Consider the following 21324-nt stretch of genomic DNA (forward strand, 5'->3'; position numbering starts at 1 on the left):
TGTTAAGTTTGTATTTTGTTACATCTATGATTAGAACACCTTCATTGGCTTCATCCCAATTATTTTCAGGTAGGAAAATGGAAGTACTCGCAAGGACAGGCTTTAACCCCCACCCCTCACCCGCCAATATGTCAAGGGAGCCACGGGTCAAAAAAGTTTGGGAACCACTGTGTTAAGTCAATAGGCCTTTATGGGTTGATTTTTTGCACCATGTAAAAGATTGCAGACTTGTATTTTGTTACATGAAATCTCAAATTACCTATGTAGGCAAGAACTGTAGTGTTGATTACCTCCTTCGACAAGCACCATGGGGAAAAAGGTTTGCACTGTAATAACTTGTTACAATCTCTACAAAAAACCTGATGGTCTTTCTTGTCTGCCAGGATCTTGTAATACAAAATATGAACTACTACATATATACATAAACATACATGCAGATGAGTAGAGGAGTTTTGGGTCAGTATTCTTTTGCCACTGGTCTGTAGCCCCTTCTGTAATACCAAAGTGCACCAGGGGTAGACATGTCTGTACCACCCCTTCACCCCCCCCCAGGACTTTCTGTAATACGGCCCTGGGTAGAATATTGCAAATAGTTTTTCTTCTGTTTTTGGCCCACTGGTACTTCATGATAATGTTGAAAACTATATTAATAAATAGGGAAGAAGATGAAGCTTTAGTGATATTATGTAAGAATAAAAATTATATGTATTTGTTGATTATATTTACAATGTTATTATTGCGGAATCCCATTCACATATATGAGCTGTTGCCATACTCTTACAATGTTTTCAATGGGGAAACACGACCAAGTGTTAAATATCCATTTCCCTGTGAGTCGCTCTTCCCAAAACAGACAAGGTGCTTGTAATAAAAATGTAGTGGAAAATACATGAAGATAAAAAGACTATACAATATAATTCAAACACCAGGGGCTATATTACAGTTAGGACACAGCGGCATACGTTTAACTAGGTTTGCTGGGCACAATCAGGGACAGTGCACAATGTTATGCAGCAAACTTGAGCTGCCCTGTGGACACAGCATCAGTGGTAGACAGAGCGTTCTCTTGAAACAGCTGTTCTGTCTTTCACTGTGCGGGTGGTACCGGCTTGCACTTCCTGCGGCGGGTTAAGTAAGTGACTGCACCCACTCGAGGGATGTCTGGGTGGGGCTCAGGATACCCTCTTTCTACCCTCCAGTGGGGCATCCTCAGTGAAACACTGACTGTGTGCCATCTCTTTGTGGGGCACTGAGAGACACTTTGCCTCTGCGCCCATGTCCAAAATACAGCATGGGTGCAGGGACAAAGTGTTTCCCTCATTTGGCATGAGGCAATGCCGTCATGCAAACAATGGAATGTACTCTTATAGTAGGACCAGCCATATCAGTATAGCAGAATAGTAAGCACAAGCATCTACAGCCATTTCTGTAATACAGCAGTGGTGCAAGGGTGCACCGAAAATGGATACACACCCCACTGTACCCCCCGTCTGTAATAAGGCCCCAGAAATATTAGCTTCCTTGTGTTCCAATGGTGGAATGGTATCCTTATGTAGGCAATACAAATTGACAAAAATCCAACCAGTAGAACCGGACATATTCAATTTTAAAGTTTCAAGTAACAATAGATCCAAAAGGTGCAAAACAACAGCTGAAGGCATCCGGTCGTGCTGGACAGGGATAACGCCAGAATCTCAAGACAAACACAATGGAGCGCAGGTCAGGCACAGGACCAAATTGGGCCAGCTAGGAGTTGTGCCTTATGTCCTTAGTGCAAGGTCTGAGTATTGTTGCTTAGCGGGCATTGTGTCACTTGCCATCGGTTCTTGTAAAACATTTTGCTGTGCGGCGTGGCTTTGGGGGCTTTGTGTTGATTCCAATGAAGCTTTCAGCTTTGCCAAAAGGCTTTGTGTCACTCGTCGTCAGTTCCGATTAAGCTTTCAGCCGTACAGCAATGTTTTGCAGTGCTTTGTCTTTTGGCATCGGTTCCGATTAAACTCTCAGTTATGTGGCAAGGTTTTTCAGGACTTTGCAATGGTTTGTGCTGGATTTGATGCAATCTTCAGTTAGGCAAGGAAGAGTTTTCACTGATGCCAGCCAAGGCTCAAGGACCTGGGGAGGCACATCTGGGGGATCTGGAACTCACTCCAGCAAGTCCAGTTGCAGTCCAGTGCAGCAGGTCAGCTAGGCTGTTGCAGGTAGGCCTCTGTAGCAGCCTGTTGTGTCCCTGTAAGTCAGAGACAGGAGTCAGCCAACCTACCCATGGAGTGGCGAGTGTAGAAAAGTGGAGTATTATGCAGTGAGACGGGTTAAGCTTCACTATGTAACTCTCTCACAGTACCCCAAACTAGGTTCTTTGGATTTACAATAATAAATCAATAGCTCAGTCCTGGTAGTGGGGCGCAGAGCAGTCAGGCTTTACTAGAGGAACATGTGTTAAGCATTTCAGAGTACCAACTTGGACGATAAGTAAAAGACACACCTCAAAAGAAATCCAACACCAATTTATAAAAATAGGGCAACATTAGATATAATTTTAGACACCAAAATGAAGTCATTCAGATGTGTATAACTTGAGTTTTTGAATGAAAAATAAATTAGTGCATTTCCCATCTGTCATACTTTAATATTGCGGTCAATGGAGAAAACAGCTAGTGACAATCGCTGACTTGCAGGTCAAGTCCAGTGGAAACCACTAGGGGTTAGGGTGATGCGGGTCAGAGGGTCAGGGTTCAGCAGTCAGTACAATTTTACCTGGCTTGAAGGGCCCAGGTGCAGAATTGTCTTGGCTGTCCTTGGTGCTGAAGAAGGGAGCTGTGGTTGCTGGAAAAACACACTCTTGACACTTAGGGGGTGATTCTGACCCCGGCGGTCCTTGACCGCCGGGGTCGGCGGGAGCACCGCCAACAGGCTGGCGGTGCTCCGCAGGGCATTCTGACCGCGGCGGTACAGCCGCGTCCAGAAACGGAAAGTCGGCGGTGTACCGCCGACTTTCCGCTGCCCATGGGAATCCTCCATGGCGGCGCAGCTTGCTGCGCCGCCATGGGGATTACGACCCCCTCACCGCCATCCTGTTCCTGGCGGTTTCGACCGCCAGGAACAGGATGGCGGTGAGGGGTGTCGTGGGCCCCCGTAAGATGGCCCCACTTTGAATTTCAGTGTCTGCTCAGCAGACACTGAAATTCGCGACGGGTGCTACTGCACCCGTCGCACACCTTCCACTCCGCCGGCTCCATTCGGAGCCGGCTTCATCGTGGAAGGGTGTTTCCCACTGGGCTGGCTGGCGGCCTTTTGGCGGTCGCCCGCCAGCCCAGTGGGAAACCCAGAATGACCGCCGCGGTCTTTTGACCGCGGTACGGTCTTCTGGCAGTCCCAGCCAGGCCGGCGGCTACTGCCGCCGGCCGGGGTCAGAATGACCCCCTTAGTCACTTGCAGGTCGAGTTCAGGGGAACCCACTGGAGGTTAAGCTGGTGCGGGACCCTGAGCCAAGGTTTATTATGCAGTACAACTTTACCTGTCTCGTACAGCCTGGGAGTAGTGTGGTCCTGGTTGTCCTAGGTGCTGAACGCAGGAGCTGCAGATGCTGGTTTTACCACTTAGACAGTTTGGATGCCAAAACTCGAAAACTGAACCAATGAGATGGGTGGCTGAAGGTAATGCAGGGTTCCCTTTAGGTGCAGCATCAAATTAGGGTAGTGAGCTGCAAACACATTATGCGATTAATTTGACGTCCTGGAATCTGGGGTGAAACAGTAGCCACCTGAAACTTGCTGGAGGTCCTGACAACATTTCCAACAATGGACTATACCATTTACGTTTTGGTGATAGCTCTGCAAGTTCGATGGCCACTGATTCTTTGGCTCTGGGAGCATGATTTTACCTGTGGCCAGCATAGTACTAGGATCTCGAGTTCAAGGGAGTTCTAGAGTTTCCTTTGGTGCTCAGAGAAATTGCTCTTGCCTTCGGAACCGGTCTGTTGCCCAGGACAAGTCGCAGTTCTCCAGCTGCCACAGGTGCAGAGTATTGTGCATTTGCTTTGTGCAGGTCTTGAAGTCACAGACCTGTGTCTCTTCTTTGTCTTTGGTTGCAATTCGAAACAGATCTGAGGTTCTGGTGGCAGAGGTGTCCCTTTAATACTAGATTTAGAGGTGTGTGGGCTGTGGGTGCAAGTGGCCAATGGACTATTAGTCCCAGCAGCTAATAGGCCCCTGAGGTGACCACATCCCAGGGTGTTTGTCACCTTTTCTACCCAGAATCCTCTAATTTGCCACTTTTCAAAATGGCAGAAACCATCATCTGCAGTACAGACACAGTATCCCATCCTAGGGGTATGGCTAGCCTTCTGTGGGTGAATGCCACCGGACTACCTTATTTTCCCACCTGCTCGGGTAAAAATGTTACTAGGGGCACGAGCAAAGCCATAATGGAGCTGGCAACCTCGGGATGGCCAGGTGCCAGCCCTTGTAAGCCTATGGCCCCCTGATCACTTACTGTAGTCCCGAATGGAAAGAGGCTACTAAAGGGACATATATGTTTGCACTTATATGTCCACACCTTTAACATAACGCACCTTGCCTCATGGGCTTAGGAGGCCTATCTTAGGGGTGACTGGCATATATTAAACATAGAGCTTCGACCTTGCCACACATGGTGAGGGCAAAGTTGAGTTGGAGCAGTATGCACTGCTCCTGCAGTTTGTAACGGCAGACCTGGCTGGTGTCATCTGGTTACTTCGGTCACTCAGGGTGGCACAATCAATGCCTCTGGCCCTGGTGACCCTTTTTAATCTCATGCTCGGGGTACCACTGATACCATCTACCAAGGACTTATAAGGGGCTTAATGTCCTTGCCAACTCGGGATACTGATTCACATTCATCAGTTTTAAGGAGAGAGTCCTGGCACTGGGGCCTCTTAGCAGGCTTTAGTGACCTGTCAGGGTGAAGAACAAGTAGTGCAAATGGGGGCAAAAGTGGGGAGACCCTGCAAAAAGTCTGTTTTCCTACACTCAGGTAGTCTGGGATAAAGGGAGAAAGCCCAATCTTCCTTTGCAGGGAATAGGGCAGGCCTTAAGCAGTAGGGTAGCCCTCTGGGGATCAAGGCATTCCTTATGCAGCAGGGCAGTCCTATGGTAGCAGCAGGGCAGTCCTCTGGGGAACAAGACAGGCCTGTGGCAGCTAGGCGGTTCTCTGGGGAAAGGCAGTCCTTCTTCTGTAATGTGCACAGGTCCAGATGTGTACTGTAGTGTTGCTCTGAGGGTCCAACATTTATACCTAGTGAGAGCCGTTGAAGTGGGACAACATTTTGAATTTTATGTGGGGCAGGGAAAAAGCACTATCCCAGCAATCTAGGCATGAGGGCCCATCCTGTCAACACCTAGTCCCCGTTGCCTCACTGGCTGTGAGGAATACACAAACCCCAACAGCTAAGCTATTCACAGTCATGTGACCCAGGACACTGTCAGCAGGCAACAAATGGTCAGGCAGGAAAATGCCAACTTTCTATAAGTGAAAACAGTGAAAATGCGAAAAAGGGATTTATTTCAACATAAACTTTTGAATCAATTTGTTAAATATTTAACATGTCAAAAAGTGGCATTCAAACTGAATTGAGTACTTATTCAAAAAGAGGAAAGCAAAAATGGCAATGCAGGAGTATATGTTAGCAAACATGTATTTCAAAAGAAAAAATATTTCGCACAGTGTAAAAGCTGTTGTCTGCAGAGACGTTCTTCGATACCAAGGAGTTCAATTCTAATTGCTGTGCTGGTGTTCGGTCCTCGCTGTGGTGCTAGCCATCAGAAAGATGCGGACTGCCCTTCAACATCACACACTCAGTCACTTTGTTTAGATTTGCCTTTGTGTAGACCCAATCTTTTTTTAATGCTCTCATTCAGACACACAGTGATGCAAGTGTGAGTTACAGGTCATCAGCACATGTCTTGCATCAAACATGAGTGCCAACTGCACTAACTAAAACATGATAAGGTTTAGGGGCTATGACCTGCACAAAGTGTTAGAGATTACCCACACAGCATTGTGGTGGCCTTCACAATCCACAGTACCACATATTTAAACCACTTAACAATGAGACCGTCACTCGAAAGGGTCTAAAATATGGGCGTAAATAGGTTGAGGATACATGCCAATTACACCAAAGCCCACCTGTCACTTCCCTGTGACAGAAGTTAGATGTGTAATTAGCAATAACATCACAACCCTAACAATCAGAGCCACATGGGAAGCATAGACCTAGAAATGGAGAAGGTCAGACTTATAACCATCAGGACGTGTCTGAAAAAAGGTGTCTTTCAATTAGTCACACCAACAGCAAGCCTTTGCCAATTCAACATTTTCCCTTTCTATAGTCTATAACTGCCCAACTAACAAAAGACAGCTAATATTCTGCATTAATGTAAATAAGATCAGACCAGAGAAGCAAGTGACTTTTACGAATCTGTTGTACAGGTTTTGACCTTAAGTTTCTTTGATACATTTTTTGATAGAGCAATCCTAAATATGCCCTGGATAAAAGTTAAAATAAACAACTGTCTGAATGATTCTTTGTACCTTTATAGTTTCTGCGGGCACTCCGGGCTCTGGAACTTTCTCCAAGTACGTGGTCAGGTCTTGGTCCACATGTTCAAATACAAGAGTTAGTTTTGTCTCTCTGTCAGTTCGTGAAACCGTGCACACATCAAACAGCCTAGAAAGAACAGATGAGAGAAAATAAATAAGGGGGAATATGTGACACTAAAATCATTCTATTATAGCTAGTTTGGTCAATGTACTAAGAAAGACGCAATCATCTGAAACAGCACAAGGTATTGTTGTTACAGGGAAACTTCATTACATCTGGGTCTACCGTCTTTGTCCACATACTTGCAGCGTGCAATTTTTCAATATACAAAAACATTCTGTACTTTTTCCTTTTTCCTCATAATCTGTTGCCCACTGCTCTCCGCAGAGCAGGAAAGGGTCTAGAAGTCATGCCCCCAGTCCAAAAGCCGTAACTGACAGCTACAGCAATGACTTTACTTTGGGTGGAAGGAATATCTCTTCAGCAGGAAACAAGTAAGGTGGACTCAGATGGACCATTTTCTCATCAACTTCAATACGAAATAAGTAAGTCTAAAAGCAACAGTATTAAGACTGGACCCTCTTTGAAGAAAGCCAGGACTCAAAATAATGTAAAAACAACAGATCTGAAAAAAAAAGAAGCCAAAAAAGTTACACAATAGTTGTACTCTCTCTGATAACTCACATGGACACTTAAGAAAAAAGAAAACAGATCACGTTGCTGGCTTAAAGATTTCTCCAACTGAAACTCATTGGGCCACATCTCAGCAGGCACTGATATTTCTAGAAGACTTACACTGAATGAAAGACAGGCTCTACAAGTCCAGTAGGAAATATCTTATGTAGCAACTGGGGGAATAACTGTAGGCCAGAGATGTCTCTTGGTAGCCTCAAAATCTACAAAAAGGAAATCAGAGCAATGTAAATCAGTTGTCATTAAAAGTTAGATTCAAGTGTCTCTCTGAACACCCATAATCTCCTCCGCAAGAGGAAGGCTCTGGAAAAAAAAGGAGGAGACAACAATTTTCTGGTCCAGACTGACAGAGGAAGTCACCTAGGGAAGGAGGATAGACCCCAATTTAAAAGTAAAGTCTAGAAAAATGTTGACATGGGGGAAATCAAACCAGTGACTCTGGTTTCCTAAGACACATAGGGCCAGAAGCATGTCCATTTCATTTTGAAAGTCTCTAATTGTGACTTATTGCAAGTTGCAATTAGAGACTCACAAAATGAAATGTACAAATGTGTCTCAGACACATTTAGCAATTCCCAATAGGGTCACAAAGACCTTCCATCATTATTCATGAGGTAGTTCGCAATTTGCCACCCCATTGGGAATGGCTGCACTCACAGGAATGGTGGACTGACGGGGACAGCAGACCACCATGTCTGTGACTGATTTAAAATAAAGCAGTTTTTCTTTGAAATGCAGCCCATTTTCCTCCTGGATGCATTTCAAACAAAAAAATGGAAAAAAAAGTTTCTAATTTTGTTCCATGTAGGCAGTGGTCCGTAGGACCACTACCTGCTCTGAAAAAATATTTACCATTCCATTCACAAAAAGGAAGTGGACCCTGCGGACCCCTTCCCATTTGCAAATGGATTACCACCAACTTGAAGTTGTTGGTTACAGCAAATGTTTTACAACCTCATTCACGGCCACAAAACATTTCTACATGCCAGTGCGATTTGGTATTAGGAAGGAATGCCCTAAACATGCCCCTTCCTAATACCGAATCGCAAAATCAAAATGTGATTCGGTAAACAAGTTACTGAGTCGAATTTTGCTTTGGTACATTGAAAAAAGCATTTTTCCGGTTGCAAACGGCCCGATCGTACATCTGGCCCTAAGTTGTCACTTATTAGTATAAAAAATAACACTTTCAAAGAGAGGAATTTCAGAGAGACAGACACCAAAAGGCTCAAAAAGGGCCCTGTTCACAATCCGAGACACAAGGGTGATTTCTATGAAGGGACCAGAGAATGGGACTAATGTCTGAACAATGCCAAACCCGTAAGTAGATGAGAGGCATATAATTATAAGGGAAAGATATGACTGCATAAATCTCCAAAGATATTTGCTGCACCAACTAAATCCCTAAAGATAGAAATGCTAGACCCTTAGAAAACCTTTACTGAGGGAAATGGAGGTTCGAAACTCCCTCTCAATTACAAGACAGTAGATCCCTACCAATACACCATTTCTAAACAGAAGCTTAATGATGGGCCTATACACTTGAAGTGAAAGCTCTAGTGGAAAGCAGACTTTCTGAGGCAAGTTTCTTGGGGAATCTCTTTTGGTTGGGAAAGTTTTATGGAAAATATTTCCTTCATTTGGCTAAGCAAAGGTGATGCTCTTGACAGAAGGACAGAAGTTTTACATGAGAGAGCCTGCTACGTTTATCTTACATGAACCCTTGATCAGTTAAGTAGGGACTCCTACTTAGTTTGTAAAAGAACCCTCACACACTAACAATGGTTAGTGGCATGTTCCATCATACGGTTCGCAGCCAAGATGCTTGGTGCATCTGGGTGTGCTTTGACGTCTGATTTGCAGTGAAGCATTTTGATTTTTGTTTGTCAGGGATCTGGATAATTAAAATTACCTTAAGGTCTCCCTATCAGGAGAGGTGATTTTTAATGATAGAACATTAGGTAAGGTTAAAACAGGATTTGATGTGAAACAAGACTTATGATCTCTCACATCTTTTGGTACATGTTTCAGCCTTGGTTTTAGCTGCCCCTCAGGGTCAAATGGTTTCATCTTGCTTTGTGGTGGAGAGTGCCCACTGTGCCTTGGTAGCAAGGCCCTAGCAGGGTCACCCCTTCACATCTATCATTATGTGCCCCCCAACCACAAATACTGTGACAATCCTTCTGAAAGAACAGCAACTGGGCCCCATACATTACCAAAATCATAAGATTATGATTTTTCCAGATTACACAAGGGTTGTGCAACAACAGAGATGCTATTTCACTGTGGTCAATTAGAAATTGCATAAAATGCAGTTGGACTACATACTGCTGTTCCCCGCATGACTTAAGCGTTGTCTTTTCTGGTAAAACCTTTTTCTTTGACACCCCTGAGTCTTCCTGGGAGTGGGTTGAGGACAGGAAGAGCTCTGCATGTACCCCAGGGGCGCCAAGGCAGTGACTGTGAAGGGCCGGGATTGCCCTGGTTAAGGAAGAAAGAGATCAGCAGATGGCGAGGTCTGTTCAACATGATCACATGAGGGAGGTAAATGATGGTGAACTTAGCGACTTCGTCGAGCAAGCTTTTCACCTCAATGACACTCAGATCCCACTTAATGAGCTAAGGATGGGGCCTTTCCTGTTTACTGTGACCCATGGATGCAATTATTTTGGTTGCTTCTTACAACCTGAGGCACGGAGGCTCTAAATGCTGTCTTGACTTGCGACCCTCATGGGATCCCCTTCGCCAGTTTGCACTACCATCATTCACACTCTTTAGTGGGGGCAGCTGGAAGTCAGAACACATATATTCATTGGATGTTTGTGGGGTTGGAAGGCACACCAGTGGTCATTCCCTCCCTACTTTGATTGTTTAATTTGTAGAATTTGGTTTATATAGGGTGACAGATGCTTCTTGGGGGGATTGTAGGGAGGAGGGAGTTGGAAGGGTTTGGGAAGTTTACGGTTTTAATGTTTATTGTGTTGTTTGTTCTTTTCCACTTGAAAACATACACAGGCTCCTGGTGCACAGATGCTAAGACTAGAATACCTTGCCTTGATGCACTCCTTGAGAAGAGTGTGACACCACCATTCACCACACTACATACCTCCCTTCTCCAGCCACTTGTGCGACACGAAGCAATACAGGTGGCTCCGACTGGGGATGACTTGCCCATCTTTAAGAGGGCACTCTAAGCACCTAATGCAATCCCAACATAGCCCCAAACACTAGTGTTACGGCACACAGCCAATTTTGCATTCTAACTTGGAAGGCCTAAATGATAAAATCAAGAGAGGAGCTGTGATGCTGTTAGTGTAAACTCCTGTACCACGAAGGCTAAACAGGGATGTTTCACTTGGGATTTTCCCAAAGCTCCTGAGGAGTAACTATCCTGCTACATAAGGTTTTCACACTTACAGTGATGAGCACACGACTCGACCCACTGGGCAGCTATGTTATAGGTCAGGTGTCTCCAACCAGTCATTCGTGAGCTAGCAGTAGCTCCCAAACCACCATAGAAGCCTTGAGTTCACTTTTTAAATAGACACAATGTCATAAATTCCTTTTAAAGTAAAGGGGAGACTGTGTTACATTATGATCATCAGGCTGCAGATAGCAGGGACTGATAATGACCAGTGCTAACTCAGATTTATGACCCAGACTGGGACTGGGGTACAGAGGTGACAAACTACTTAAGTACTGAGGTATTCAACTCCTAAATAAAAGTCCTTGTAAACTCAATATTGGAGCTGTGAACAAAATTATGTTTCTGAGTGCTTTTAAATAGGAGAAAATTAAAATTAAAAGTTACCTTATTGATTACACTAACTCTTCAATTTAATTTTATCCCATTTCAAAGTGTGACAGACAACAGGTCTCTTGCCTCCAGTAGCCAGTAGACACTGTGTCATAACTGAAAAATACAACCATTTTCTTTAAATGAGAGAAACTGAAGGCACAAAAAAACTTTTATATATTATGAATATTTTTTGCATAACATTTCTCCACATGTTAAATTTCTCCCATTTAAAAAAATGATTGTATGTATGTTTTATACATGTAACAGTGCCACATATGACTAAAGGTATGTCCTGTGCTGCAAGTACATATGACACAGGCTCTCAGTCACCCATATAAATATATCCCCTTCATATGCACACATGTTCATACATCCCAAGGACCACGCTCTCACTGACACACATGTCAGCCCTGTTATAGTGCCCCAAGTTAAAGTATTTTGTTCAAACCATAGTATCTGGTTCTTCAACAGTAGGCCTAAAGTCAATGAAGCTGTGCTTGCTGGTTTCTGCTACCAATGCACAAGTTGTTTAGCCTTCATTAGCGCACTATGATTTTGACTGATTAGAAGTAGCTCTCACTACAGAAAAGGTTAGAGACCTCTGTTATAGGTGCTGGACTGCTGGAGGGCCACCCCTAGACTTTCATCAGTGTCCATCTTCCCCTAGGTCTTCAAGATACTACCCTGAAGTTTATAATAGAACACTTGCTTACATAATCTCCCCATATTACGCTGGTGGGGGGGCAGTTTCATTTAGTGATGAACCCTCTTTGGATGTCTACAGTGCCACGACCCTGTCTAGGCTGTTGACGCTGTCCAGATGGGTCTCCTCGCTAGGCGTGGTGGATACATGGAGACGCTGGCATGGTGACACTACCAAATACACTTAATTGTCTAACACACACTGTTCCCACTCATGTGCTGAATTTCTAATCATTCCCTGGTGGAGATGTGCCTATGGGGAAATGAAAAGAGCCCAAGTGGGATCTAGGGATTAAATGCTTGGTGGCTAATGAATGAGCAACATTCTGCCCGCCAACAAAACACAGTGATGGAATTTTTTTACCATAATGTTGTCAGTTCCCAAATGTGCTACATTGTAGGAAGCCACACAGGTGGCCCTGACTTGGGATGACTTGCCCATCTTTAAGAGGACACTTATTTTCAGTGGCCTCGGGCAACAAAGATAGGATCTCCTTATGTACCAATGATCTTTTGATATGTATACAGTGCTCTGCCCCATCCCTACTGCATGTGCCGCACATCCTGGAGGTGTTTGGAGAAGTTTCTGGGCTCCAAACGAATTGGTCTAAAACAATTTACTTTCCAATCAAGGGAGCCACCACCAGAGACAGTAGTGACCACTGACCTGTGAGTGGCCAATGGCTCACTTCAATTACCTTAGTGTGATGATCAACCACAATAAATAGAAAAATTAGGAACTTAAGACTGTTGGTATAGGCACAAGATATGTTTAGATGGGTAAGGAAAGTAGGGTTCTGGTTGAGGGGGTGAAGCCCTACTCACAAGCAGCAACCTCAATCTCTGTCACAGTGAAACACAAGCAAACCCCAAATTAACCTGTGCTCAATCCTCTGGTAGACTGGCACAAAAGCAGTCAGGCTTAACTTAGAGGCAATGTGTAAAGTATTTATGCAGCACTTCAAACAGTAATAAAGTGAAAACAAAACACGCCAGCACCAATTTAGTAAAATGTAATAATTATTTGAGAGCAAAATGACGAAAATCCAATCAGTAGAACTGAAGATTTGCAATTTATAAATTTTAAGTAAGAATAGTGCCTAGAAGCACGAAGCGCCAGCTGTAGTCATCTGATTGTGCCTGACTGGGACAAAGTCACAAGGTCAGGCCGACAGTGATGGAGGGCAGTCTGGATACTGGGATTGAGTTTGGCCAGATAAACAGAGTAGCATAAATCCTGCGTAGTGATGCGAGATCCTGCGTCTACAGTGTGCTGTGCAGCAGCAGTTCCAAGGAAGCTCCAAGGCTGAAATGTGGAGTCATGCATTGTCACTGAGGATGCAGTTGACGAGGAGCCTGCGATGCAAAGTCCTGCGTTGAAGATGCGGTGCAACCCGCCAGTTCCGAAGAAGCTGCTGGGCTGCAATGTGATGTCCTGCATCATGATAAAGAATGCCATCAATGAGGGGCTTGCGGTTCAAAGGCCGGCATTGAGGATGTGTTACAAAGCAGCAGTTCTGAGGAGACTGTGCACTGCGAAGCAAGGTCCGCGTTGGAGATAGGTCATGCTGTGGCATTTCCAAAGCTGAGCTCTGAGGAGATGCATCACACTGCATCAGTACTGCCTGCAGGTTCCCAGCCAGGCTGACAGAGAACTTTCCTCCACTTACAAGGGTCCTGGACTGGGCTGGCCCCACTTGGGGGATAGGACTCACAGCAGAGAGAGTCTATGTGCTGGGTTCAAGGTGGTTGGAGCCTTTTCTGTCCCTGATGCTCTGATCAGGAGGCCAGCCAACTAGCCCTTGAGGTCACTCTGGTGGTCTTGGGTTCACGATGCAGGTCCAGTCCTTCTCACTCAAATAACATGGCAACAAAGTAGCAGTCCTTCTTGTAGAGCAGCACAGCAGTCCTTCCAAGCCTTCCACAAATCTAGAGGTGTACTGAAGAGCTGGGTCTGAGGGTCCATTAGTTATATCTGGTGCCCACTTTGATGTAGGTGAAGTTTCTAGAGGCTTCCAACCAAAGAGGTGCTTGGAATTTCCTGCCTCGGCTCCAACTTGTGAGCGGTCACAAAAGACTAATGTCAAACTCTTTGTGAGTGTGCTTAGGCAGAGTCTTTGTGTTATGAAAGTATGGTAGGTGCGAGCTCCTCCCCCTCATCAAGTCAGAGATGGCCCATCCTGCCACACATTGTCGCATTTGTCTCACTGTCTGGGAGCAATACACAAAGACCAACTGCCAGCTACAACTAGTCATGTGACCCAGGATACAGGCTGCAGGCGCCAAACGGTTGGGATAGTTTTCAAAAGGAGGCATTTTCTGAAATGGAACTTAAAATCCAACTTCACCATAAAGAGAGCTTTAAATTACAATTCTTGAGACACCAAACACAACATTCCTACTTACTCCCACGTGAAATATAACACGTAAGAAATGTGATAAGGTAACTGTGGTATTCTTCCTTAAGTAATTGGGTTTTTCCCCATGTATTATTGTTGGTTCTACATGTAATTAAAATGCAGGGTGTGAGGTTCCTGAAAAAAATGTTATTAAGGAGAGGAAGCTGAAGGAAGGAGGCTGAGGTGTATAATGTATCCTAATTACATATCCTTACATATCAAGCTAAAGTGTACTGTACTTCTTTACATTGGCGACAAGTGGAAACTACTCTCAACACCTCAACTTCATGAAACAGTTTTTCTACATCTCCTCTTAACTAAGTGGGAGATCTGGGATAAAAATATTAAGTAAGGAACTGTCTAATCTGATACGGGAATGAGTAATGTAGGACTTCCCAGCGCCTTCAGTTAGTTTGTCATTGCCTCTTCTTTACAGAATATTGACGTTTATTGCAGAAGGAGCAATTTTTAAGTATGTGTGCTTGTGAAACATTTCAGCATTAACTCTGGGGCAGAACGGGTGGAGACAGCATTTTACTCGACAGCAGAACGAGTGAAGGTGGGGGCCATGATTATGAGTGCTGCAAGGTGTTTTAAGATGTGCTGTCATGTGGTGAAGCACGCTCAAGTGTTTAAAAAGGTGCAGGGGCAGAGTCAACATGAAACGCGGGGAGTTGTGACAACTTACATTGTCACCACAGCATCCGAACTCCCACTGATAAATTGGCGAGATCAAGGCATGCACAAAGGAAAGGAGATGCACGCAAGGAGCCAGGCCAACATTCGCTATTCCCGCTAACCCCTGAAGGAAACACGCGCAAGGATTCAAGTTGCCACGCACTACTTGAAAGAGCAGCGTGCTCTACACAAGTCCTGCAGTTCACTGGCAGTGTGTTACCTCAAAAGAAAGACAAGTCCAAATCTCTTGTTGCGCAAATGTGGTGAACACTTACCTCAATTTTGTTGCTTCCATTTGTTAATTTTCCCAATTGTCCTTTAATCGGAAGAAGTTCTTTTGCCATTGTTTACGGTATTGCCTCCAGCTATTGGCTGGGTGATGCCTCCTGCAATTGGCTGACTAAGTCTTTCAACCCTATTCACCACCACATTACTTTAGCAGCCTTAAACAACAGCACAGAGACATTAGCAGCCATACTGTAGTGCACTAATCAAACTTTTCTTGCAGGTATTTTCTTGGATATTAGAGTCGGATACTGGTGTTTCTGTATTGCAAGGTGTCAAATTACATTTTTTTTTGTGGTTTTGCTTTGTGTTTCTTCAGGTGAATTTGACTATCATAAAAAAGAGGAAGAAATATTGAAAACATTTCTCCTCCTCCATTTTTTCTTATGCATCCAGGTGAACCACCTATACAATGGAAAAAAATGAAAAATGTATTCACGCATCATGTATGTGTTTGTGGAATCTTAATACAGAACAGAAAACTTCTCTACTTTTGCATTGTTTAGGCCCAGAGGTCAGCAGATCTTTGAACACTTACATGATTTATCACCAGAAGAAATGGATAGTTTGAATGATTATGAAATCTACCTAAAAAAATAGATTTGCATTTATTGCCAAGAGTTTCCACAGTATTAGAGAGATATCACTTTAAAAAGTCTATGCAAAAAAAAGGAGAAAGCATAGAAGAGTATATAACAATTCTAGGAAAGCTGGTTTCAACATTCAACTTTGGAGGAAATTGCAAAGAGCCCAAAACATGTTGGGGTGAAACGTTGATAAAGCCAAAGAACCCCATTGACAGAAGGATAACCGAACTCTAAAAGAGGTACTCACAATAGGGAAAACATGCAAGCACAGTTGAGCATGTGAGGAAGATTAAAAAAAATTAGAAGTGGATTGCAATAAAGAAGAAAATGTACATGTAGTTTAGTCTCATAAGAAAAAGAAACTCAAAAAAAGGACATTGTTAACAGTAAATATGATAAGCAACCCAAAGGCACATGTTTTAGGTGTGGTGACTATGGATATGTAGCTAGTAATAGAAAGTGTATTGGGTGGAAAGTCAAGTATATAAAGTATGGACGTAAGAGTCATGTCTCAAAATGTTGAAGAAGTGGGAATTTTAAAAAGGAAAGTTCAAAGTGATGAAGAGGAAACTGTCTTACAAGTCATGGAGGAAGGCGATAGTGGTCCATTCAAGGCATTTCAATTAGAGAATGTACCAGTGCGGATGGTGTTTGACTTTGGAGCAAAGATCACACTTATTCCCAGTGAGGTGTATTTGAACAATTTTAAAGACAAAGTTGTTTTACACAAAGCAGACATTTGTCCAAAAGGATGTGGAGGTGAATCAATCAAACTGACAGGTTATTTTGTAGGTTGCATCAACTTTAATGATAGATATGTAACAGGGAAAATTTATGCTTTGGAAGGGATCTTTCTCTGATAAGCAGGATGCATAAAAAGGATCTTAAGGTCTACCTGGATCCCAATAAGTCTCCTGCTGTAAGGCTTAAAGAAATCAAAATTGTTGAGGAAAATGAACATTTGTGCCAAGTAAACGCAGAAAGGCCCTGCTACAAGAAGGAATTCTTAGAGGTATTTAGCGAGCAGTTGGGCTGCTTAACAGGGTATGTCCACAAAATAAAGTTAAAAAAAGAACAATTCCTGTAGTTAGCAAAATTAGGAGAGTTTCCATCAAAGTGAAAGAAAAAATGCAGGAACCTACAGGACCCTGTAGAGATGGCCATTTCCAAAAATCGTATTGACGAGTAATGACATATACCTTTAAAGCCAACAGAATCGAGAAAATCATTCAATCAAATTAGAAACTCTTGTCTACTTTCAATCTACCAGTTACAGTTTTCTCATTTAAAATGGCAAGAACATCCACCACCATTTTGTGAAGATGTCCAGAACACCTGACAAGAAAGACCTAACCAATCTGCTAGGAAATTCTCTGGTACAAGAACATCATTTATACAGATGGTACAGGGTGAGCCAATTTACCAACAATTCCAAAAAACATACACAGAATTGAGCCAAGAAAGAGAATTAGTTCTCTAATTGGTGCACCAAAAATATTGTGTATTGCTTATCATGTCTATGTGAAGACTGCCAGATTTCGAGTGTGGTGTTTTGACTTGTGCCAAACCGCCACTTACCCGTTCCTACTGCCAGGGCAGTTGGACCCGGCGGGTCGGAGATGAGCATCTCCGACGCGGCGGTCCACCCAGTACCGCTGGCGGTATCATGAGTCCCCTTTTTGCCAGGGATTTCGTTGTGGTAGCCACAGAATCCATGGTGGAAAGGCTACAGGCAACACACATTCCTGTCACCAGTAGACGATTCCCCACCCCCCCCATCGAACCAACAGCCCCCACCCCCTTCCCTCACAACATTCCCACCGCCCACCTCCCCAAACCCACCAGTAACCCAACCCGCTCCCAGTGGTGACCCTCCCACCCCCTGCTACCAGTAGTGACCCCCCAGCCCCCAATCCCCGTACTTACCCCCACCCGATCCCCGTACCTACCCCCATCCCCCTGCACACATGCATGCTCAGACATGCACACTCTGACACACACAACACCCTTACACACATGCAACAAACCCACAAATCCATACACACATACACGTGCACAACACCCCCTCACACAAGCTCTCACTCCACTCATCCCCATTGACACGCATACACTCCATCCCCCACCTCCTCATTTTCTCAACATACATGCACACACAACCCCCACCCCTGTCTACATGAATGCACACACGCCCCCCTACTCAGCATTCACATTCACCCACGCATCACCATCACTATCACCACATTTACACACAGATATACACGCACACATGCACAAACACTCACCTCCCACCCACCACATTCAATACACGCATACACACACTCACACACCCATTCACACAACCCAGCCCCCTCCCCTTGCGAAGGACACTTACCTTGTCCGACGAGGTGCTCCTCCCTGAGGGGAACGGAATCTGGCGCTTCCACCACCGGCAGCGCCCTGCCATCAGGACACCACCAGCCGTATTACAGGTCATAATATGGCTGGTGGAGTCTTTTTGGCAGGGCGGGATCGGCGGGGGAACGGCCTCTGTGCCTCCAACAGCCAAAATAGTGCTGTAAATCCTTCAGTACTCGTAATATGGCAGTCGGAAGACCGCCAACACTGGTGGTCTTCTGGCGCCCGCAGCTTTTGCGGTCTAAGGAAAAGACCGCCGAAGTCAGAATGACCCCTATAATGATTTTCAACCCTGTCAGAGTTAAATAATTCTTGTAATTTTTTGTTGACTCTGCCCCCTTGGGCTATCAATGGTTTGTTATAATACCTCCTTACATGATGTGTTGCTCATGTTAAGAATATTCTTGCAAGTCCTTTGATAAATGGCATATATACTTTAATAAGGAGCTTGCAGTTCCTGTACATAATCATGTGTAGAGTTTACGGATATGTTATTTTTAATGCTGTAAATGAAATGTACCAGTCAGTGCACTGCCACCTGTAATTGTTGGTTTATCAACCATAAGGTATGCTGTACATACTGTTGCATGACACTTCATTTGACCAAACTTCGATACATTGGCCAGTGGTCATCCGCACGATGGTAGGATTAATGTCTGAGCTGTATTTTTCAAAATCTGCCTTTCGAATGGAGCTCGGCGCAAGCTCACAAGGCTTGTTTATTACTACAGTCGCTCTAGCACAACCAAATTCTAATATGCAAGTACTCAGCGGTCCATGTAGAATGATCTTGAGGTTACTGTATGCAAATCACTCTGTGCATAAGCTTTGGTAAGCAAGTTTTAAAGGTAATGGGCTGCAAACTTATATCACGAGCATGGTGCTGTAGTTTCTTTCCCTTACCTGTTTATAACTCTGACACATTCTTGATCCTGAGCCGCCTTTCTTTGCCCGCCAGTTCATCTCCATTTGGAGGGTCCTTTGACCGGCTCAGTCCTCCCAACTGGTTCTGTCTACACCCAGACTGCACTCACCATCCTTACTGATATTTTGTATACACTGCGGAGGTGAAGTCACTTGTGGTATGCAGCTACTTCATGGTTCTGCCTGATCGTGACTACCTTGTTTGGTCCTAAGGAGGCCCCGCATTAATTGGCTAGGTCGACCTTGTCCTGTAAGGAGTTCATCACTAAGGGCCAGATGTAGCAAAACTAGGTTTTGCGACTCAGAAACTGCGAGTCGGAGCGAAACCATATGCAGAATGGTGTCTCAGACACCTTCTGCGAGTCGCTATAGGGTCGCAAAGACCCACCTCAATAATATTAATGAGGTGGGTCGCATTTTGCGACCCCATAGCGAGTCCCTGCACTCACAGGGATGGTGGCCTGCTGAAGTCAGCAGACCTCCATGTCTGTGACTGCTTTTTAAATAAAGCAGTTTTTATTTTTTTATTTTGTAGCCCGTTTTCCTTAAAGGAAAACGAGTTGCAAAATAAAAAAATATCGAAACCTTTTGGTTTTGGTTTTTCAGAGTAGGCAGTGGTCCATTGGACCACAGCCTGCTCTGCAAAACCCTTTTTGGCAACATTCAGAAAGGGGAAGGGGTCCCATGGGGACCCCTTCCCTTTTGCGAATGGGTTACCACCACTGGTGGTAACTGCGCGTTCACGGTCACAAAGCAATTTAGCATAGCGTTGCGAGTCGCAAATAGGAAGGGAACACCCCTTCCTATTTGCGAGTCGCATTCACAATTTGCGAGTCGGTACCGACTCGCAAATTGTGAATGTGCATCGCAAACGGCATTTTGCATAGCACAAACTGCGATTTTGCAGTTTGCGCCATGCAAAATGCTTTCTACATCTGGCCGTAAATAACAAATTCTACATTGCAAGGAGGTCAGTAAGGAGAATGCAAATAAATGTGGGTTTATCTCGCCAGAGTGTTGAACTACCTCTAGGTGTACCACCGACTATTCACAAGACTGGACACCTTATTTATTTGAATACTACACTGACAAGGACATTGTGATAATGATGGACTATATAATAATGAAGCACTTTTGAAGCACAAATAAATGCATCTAAGTGACTATGAGCAAGGGTGTGTGTTTTTGTTGATGTATCTCTCATGAGGATATCTACTTGATTATATCTGCACAAACTGAGTTAGGAACTTTGGATTTGAAAGTAAGTAAGGAATCCAAAATTGGTTCCAAGTTAAGCGGAATGCCCAAAAATAAGTGACTGTAATATTTGGTAGACTAAGTACCCCGGATTTAATCGATACCTAGAGAGAACCCAGTCCTGATCATGTGCCAGATTTCCTCCAGTTGTGGCCTTATTCCAACTGTGTGTAGACAATGTGAAAAACCTGCCAACCATTAAACCGCACAGCTGAATAATCTGCCCAATTATCATAGGGGCAGAGACAGATTAAGTAAAATAAATAAATTTGTAACAATAATCAAGAAATAATAAACCTAATCCTCAGTATTTTATGCAACAATAACATACCCAAATATAAAATACTATATAGAAACTATTTTTTAGACATTAAATAAAACAATAGAGATATTACATTTGATATAATTAAATAATCAATAACAAAAGATTTTCACTACACACACATTCTCTCTCTCTCTCTCAAAACACAGAACAGTTTCTCAACAGGTCATTCCTGTTACATTATAGTCATAGGTACAGTAGCCAAAAGTTCAACGCATCAACATATGTTTCAGTGGTACGTTTATAATATCAAACCACCTTCTTCAGGAAAACAAGCATATCTCAAACATTTAAAGTGGAGACAAAAAGTTAAAAAGATTAAAAACTGAAATAAAAAATATATATATATATCACAACCAAAATAAAAAATACTACAAAATGATGTACGTCTAAATTACTTGCAACCAGTGGGAAAAAGGAACTCATCACTACCATGTAAACGAAACAAAGACAGTAAAGTTACAACAAAACACCACAGTGTGGAAAGAATAGGTATGCTAAAGTGTAAAAACCATTTCAACGTATAAAAACAGATGTACCCAAATAACCTTATTATAAATTCAAGGAAATGTCCTCAAATAAAAATAAAGCAGAAAGTCTTTCTAATTCTAAAATCGACTATGCCCAAGAAACGTGTAAACATCAGACCAGGGACCTACAACAATAAAACAAAGACAATGATTTATTATCAAAAAAACATATCTCTC

At 43.7% G+C, this 21324-nt stretch overlaps 1 protein-coding gene across 6 annotated transcripts in view; it reads right to left on the minus strand.

Annotated features, from left to right (window-relative positions):
* CDK6 (cyclin dependent kinase 6) overlaps positions 1–21324 on the minus strand; it is a 609297-nt gene that overhangs the window by 417749 nt on the left and 170224 nt on the right. For all 6 annotated transcript variants that reach the window (XM_069211653.1, XM_069211656.1, XM_069211657.1 and 3 more), the window contains exon 3: positions 6568–6703. In XM_069211653.1, coding sequence (XP_069067754.1) covers positions 6568–6703 — 136 coding nt within the window. The remainder of the gene's footprint in view (positions 1–6567; positions 6704–21324) is intronic.

This window comes from Pleurodeles waltl, chromosome 10 (assembly GCF_031143425.1).
Source record: "Pleurodeles waltl isolate 20211129_DDA chromosome 10, aPleWal1.hap1.20221129, whole genome shotgun sequence".
Lineage (NCBI taxonomy): Eukaryota > Metazoa > Chordata > Amphibia > Caudata > Salamandridae > Pleurodeles > Pleurodeles waltl.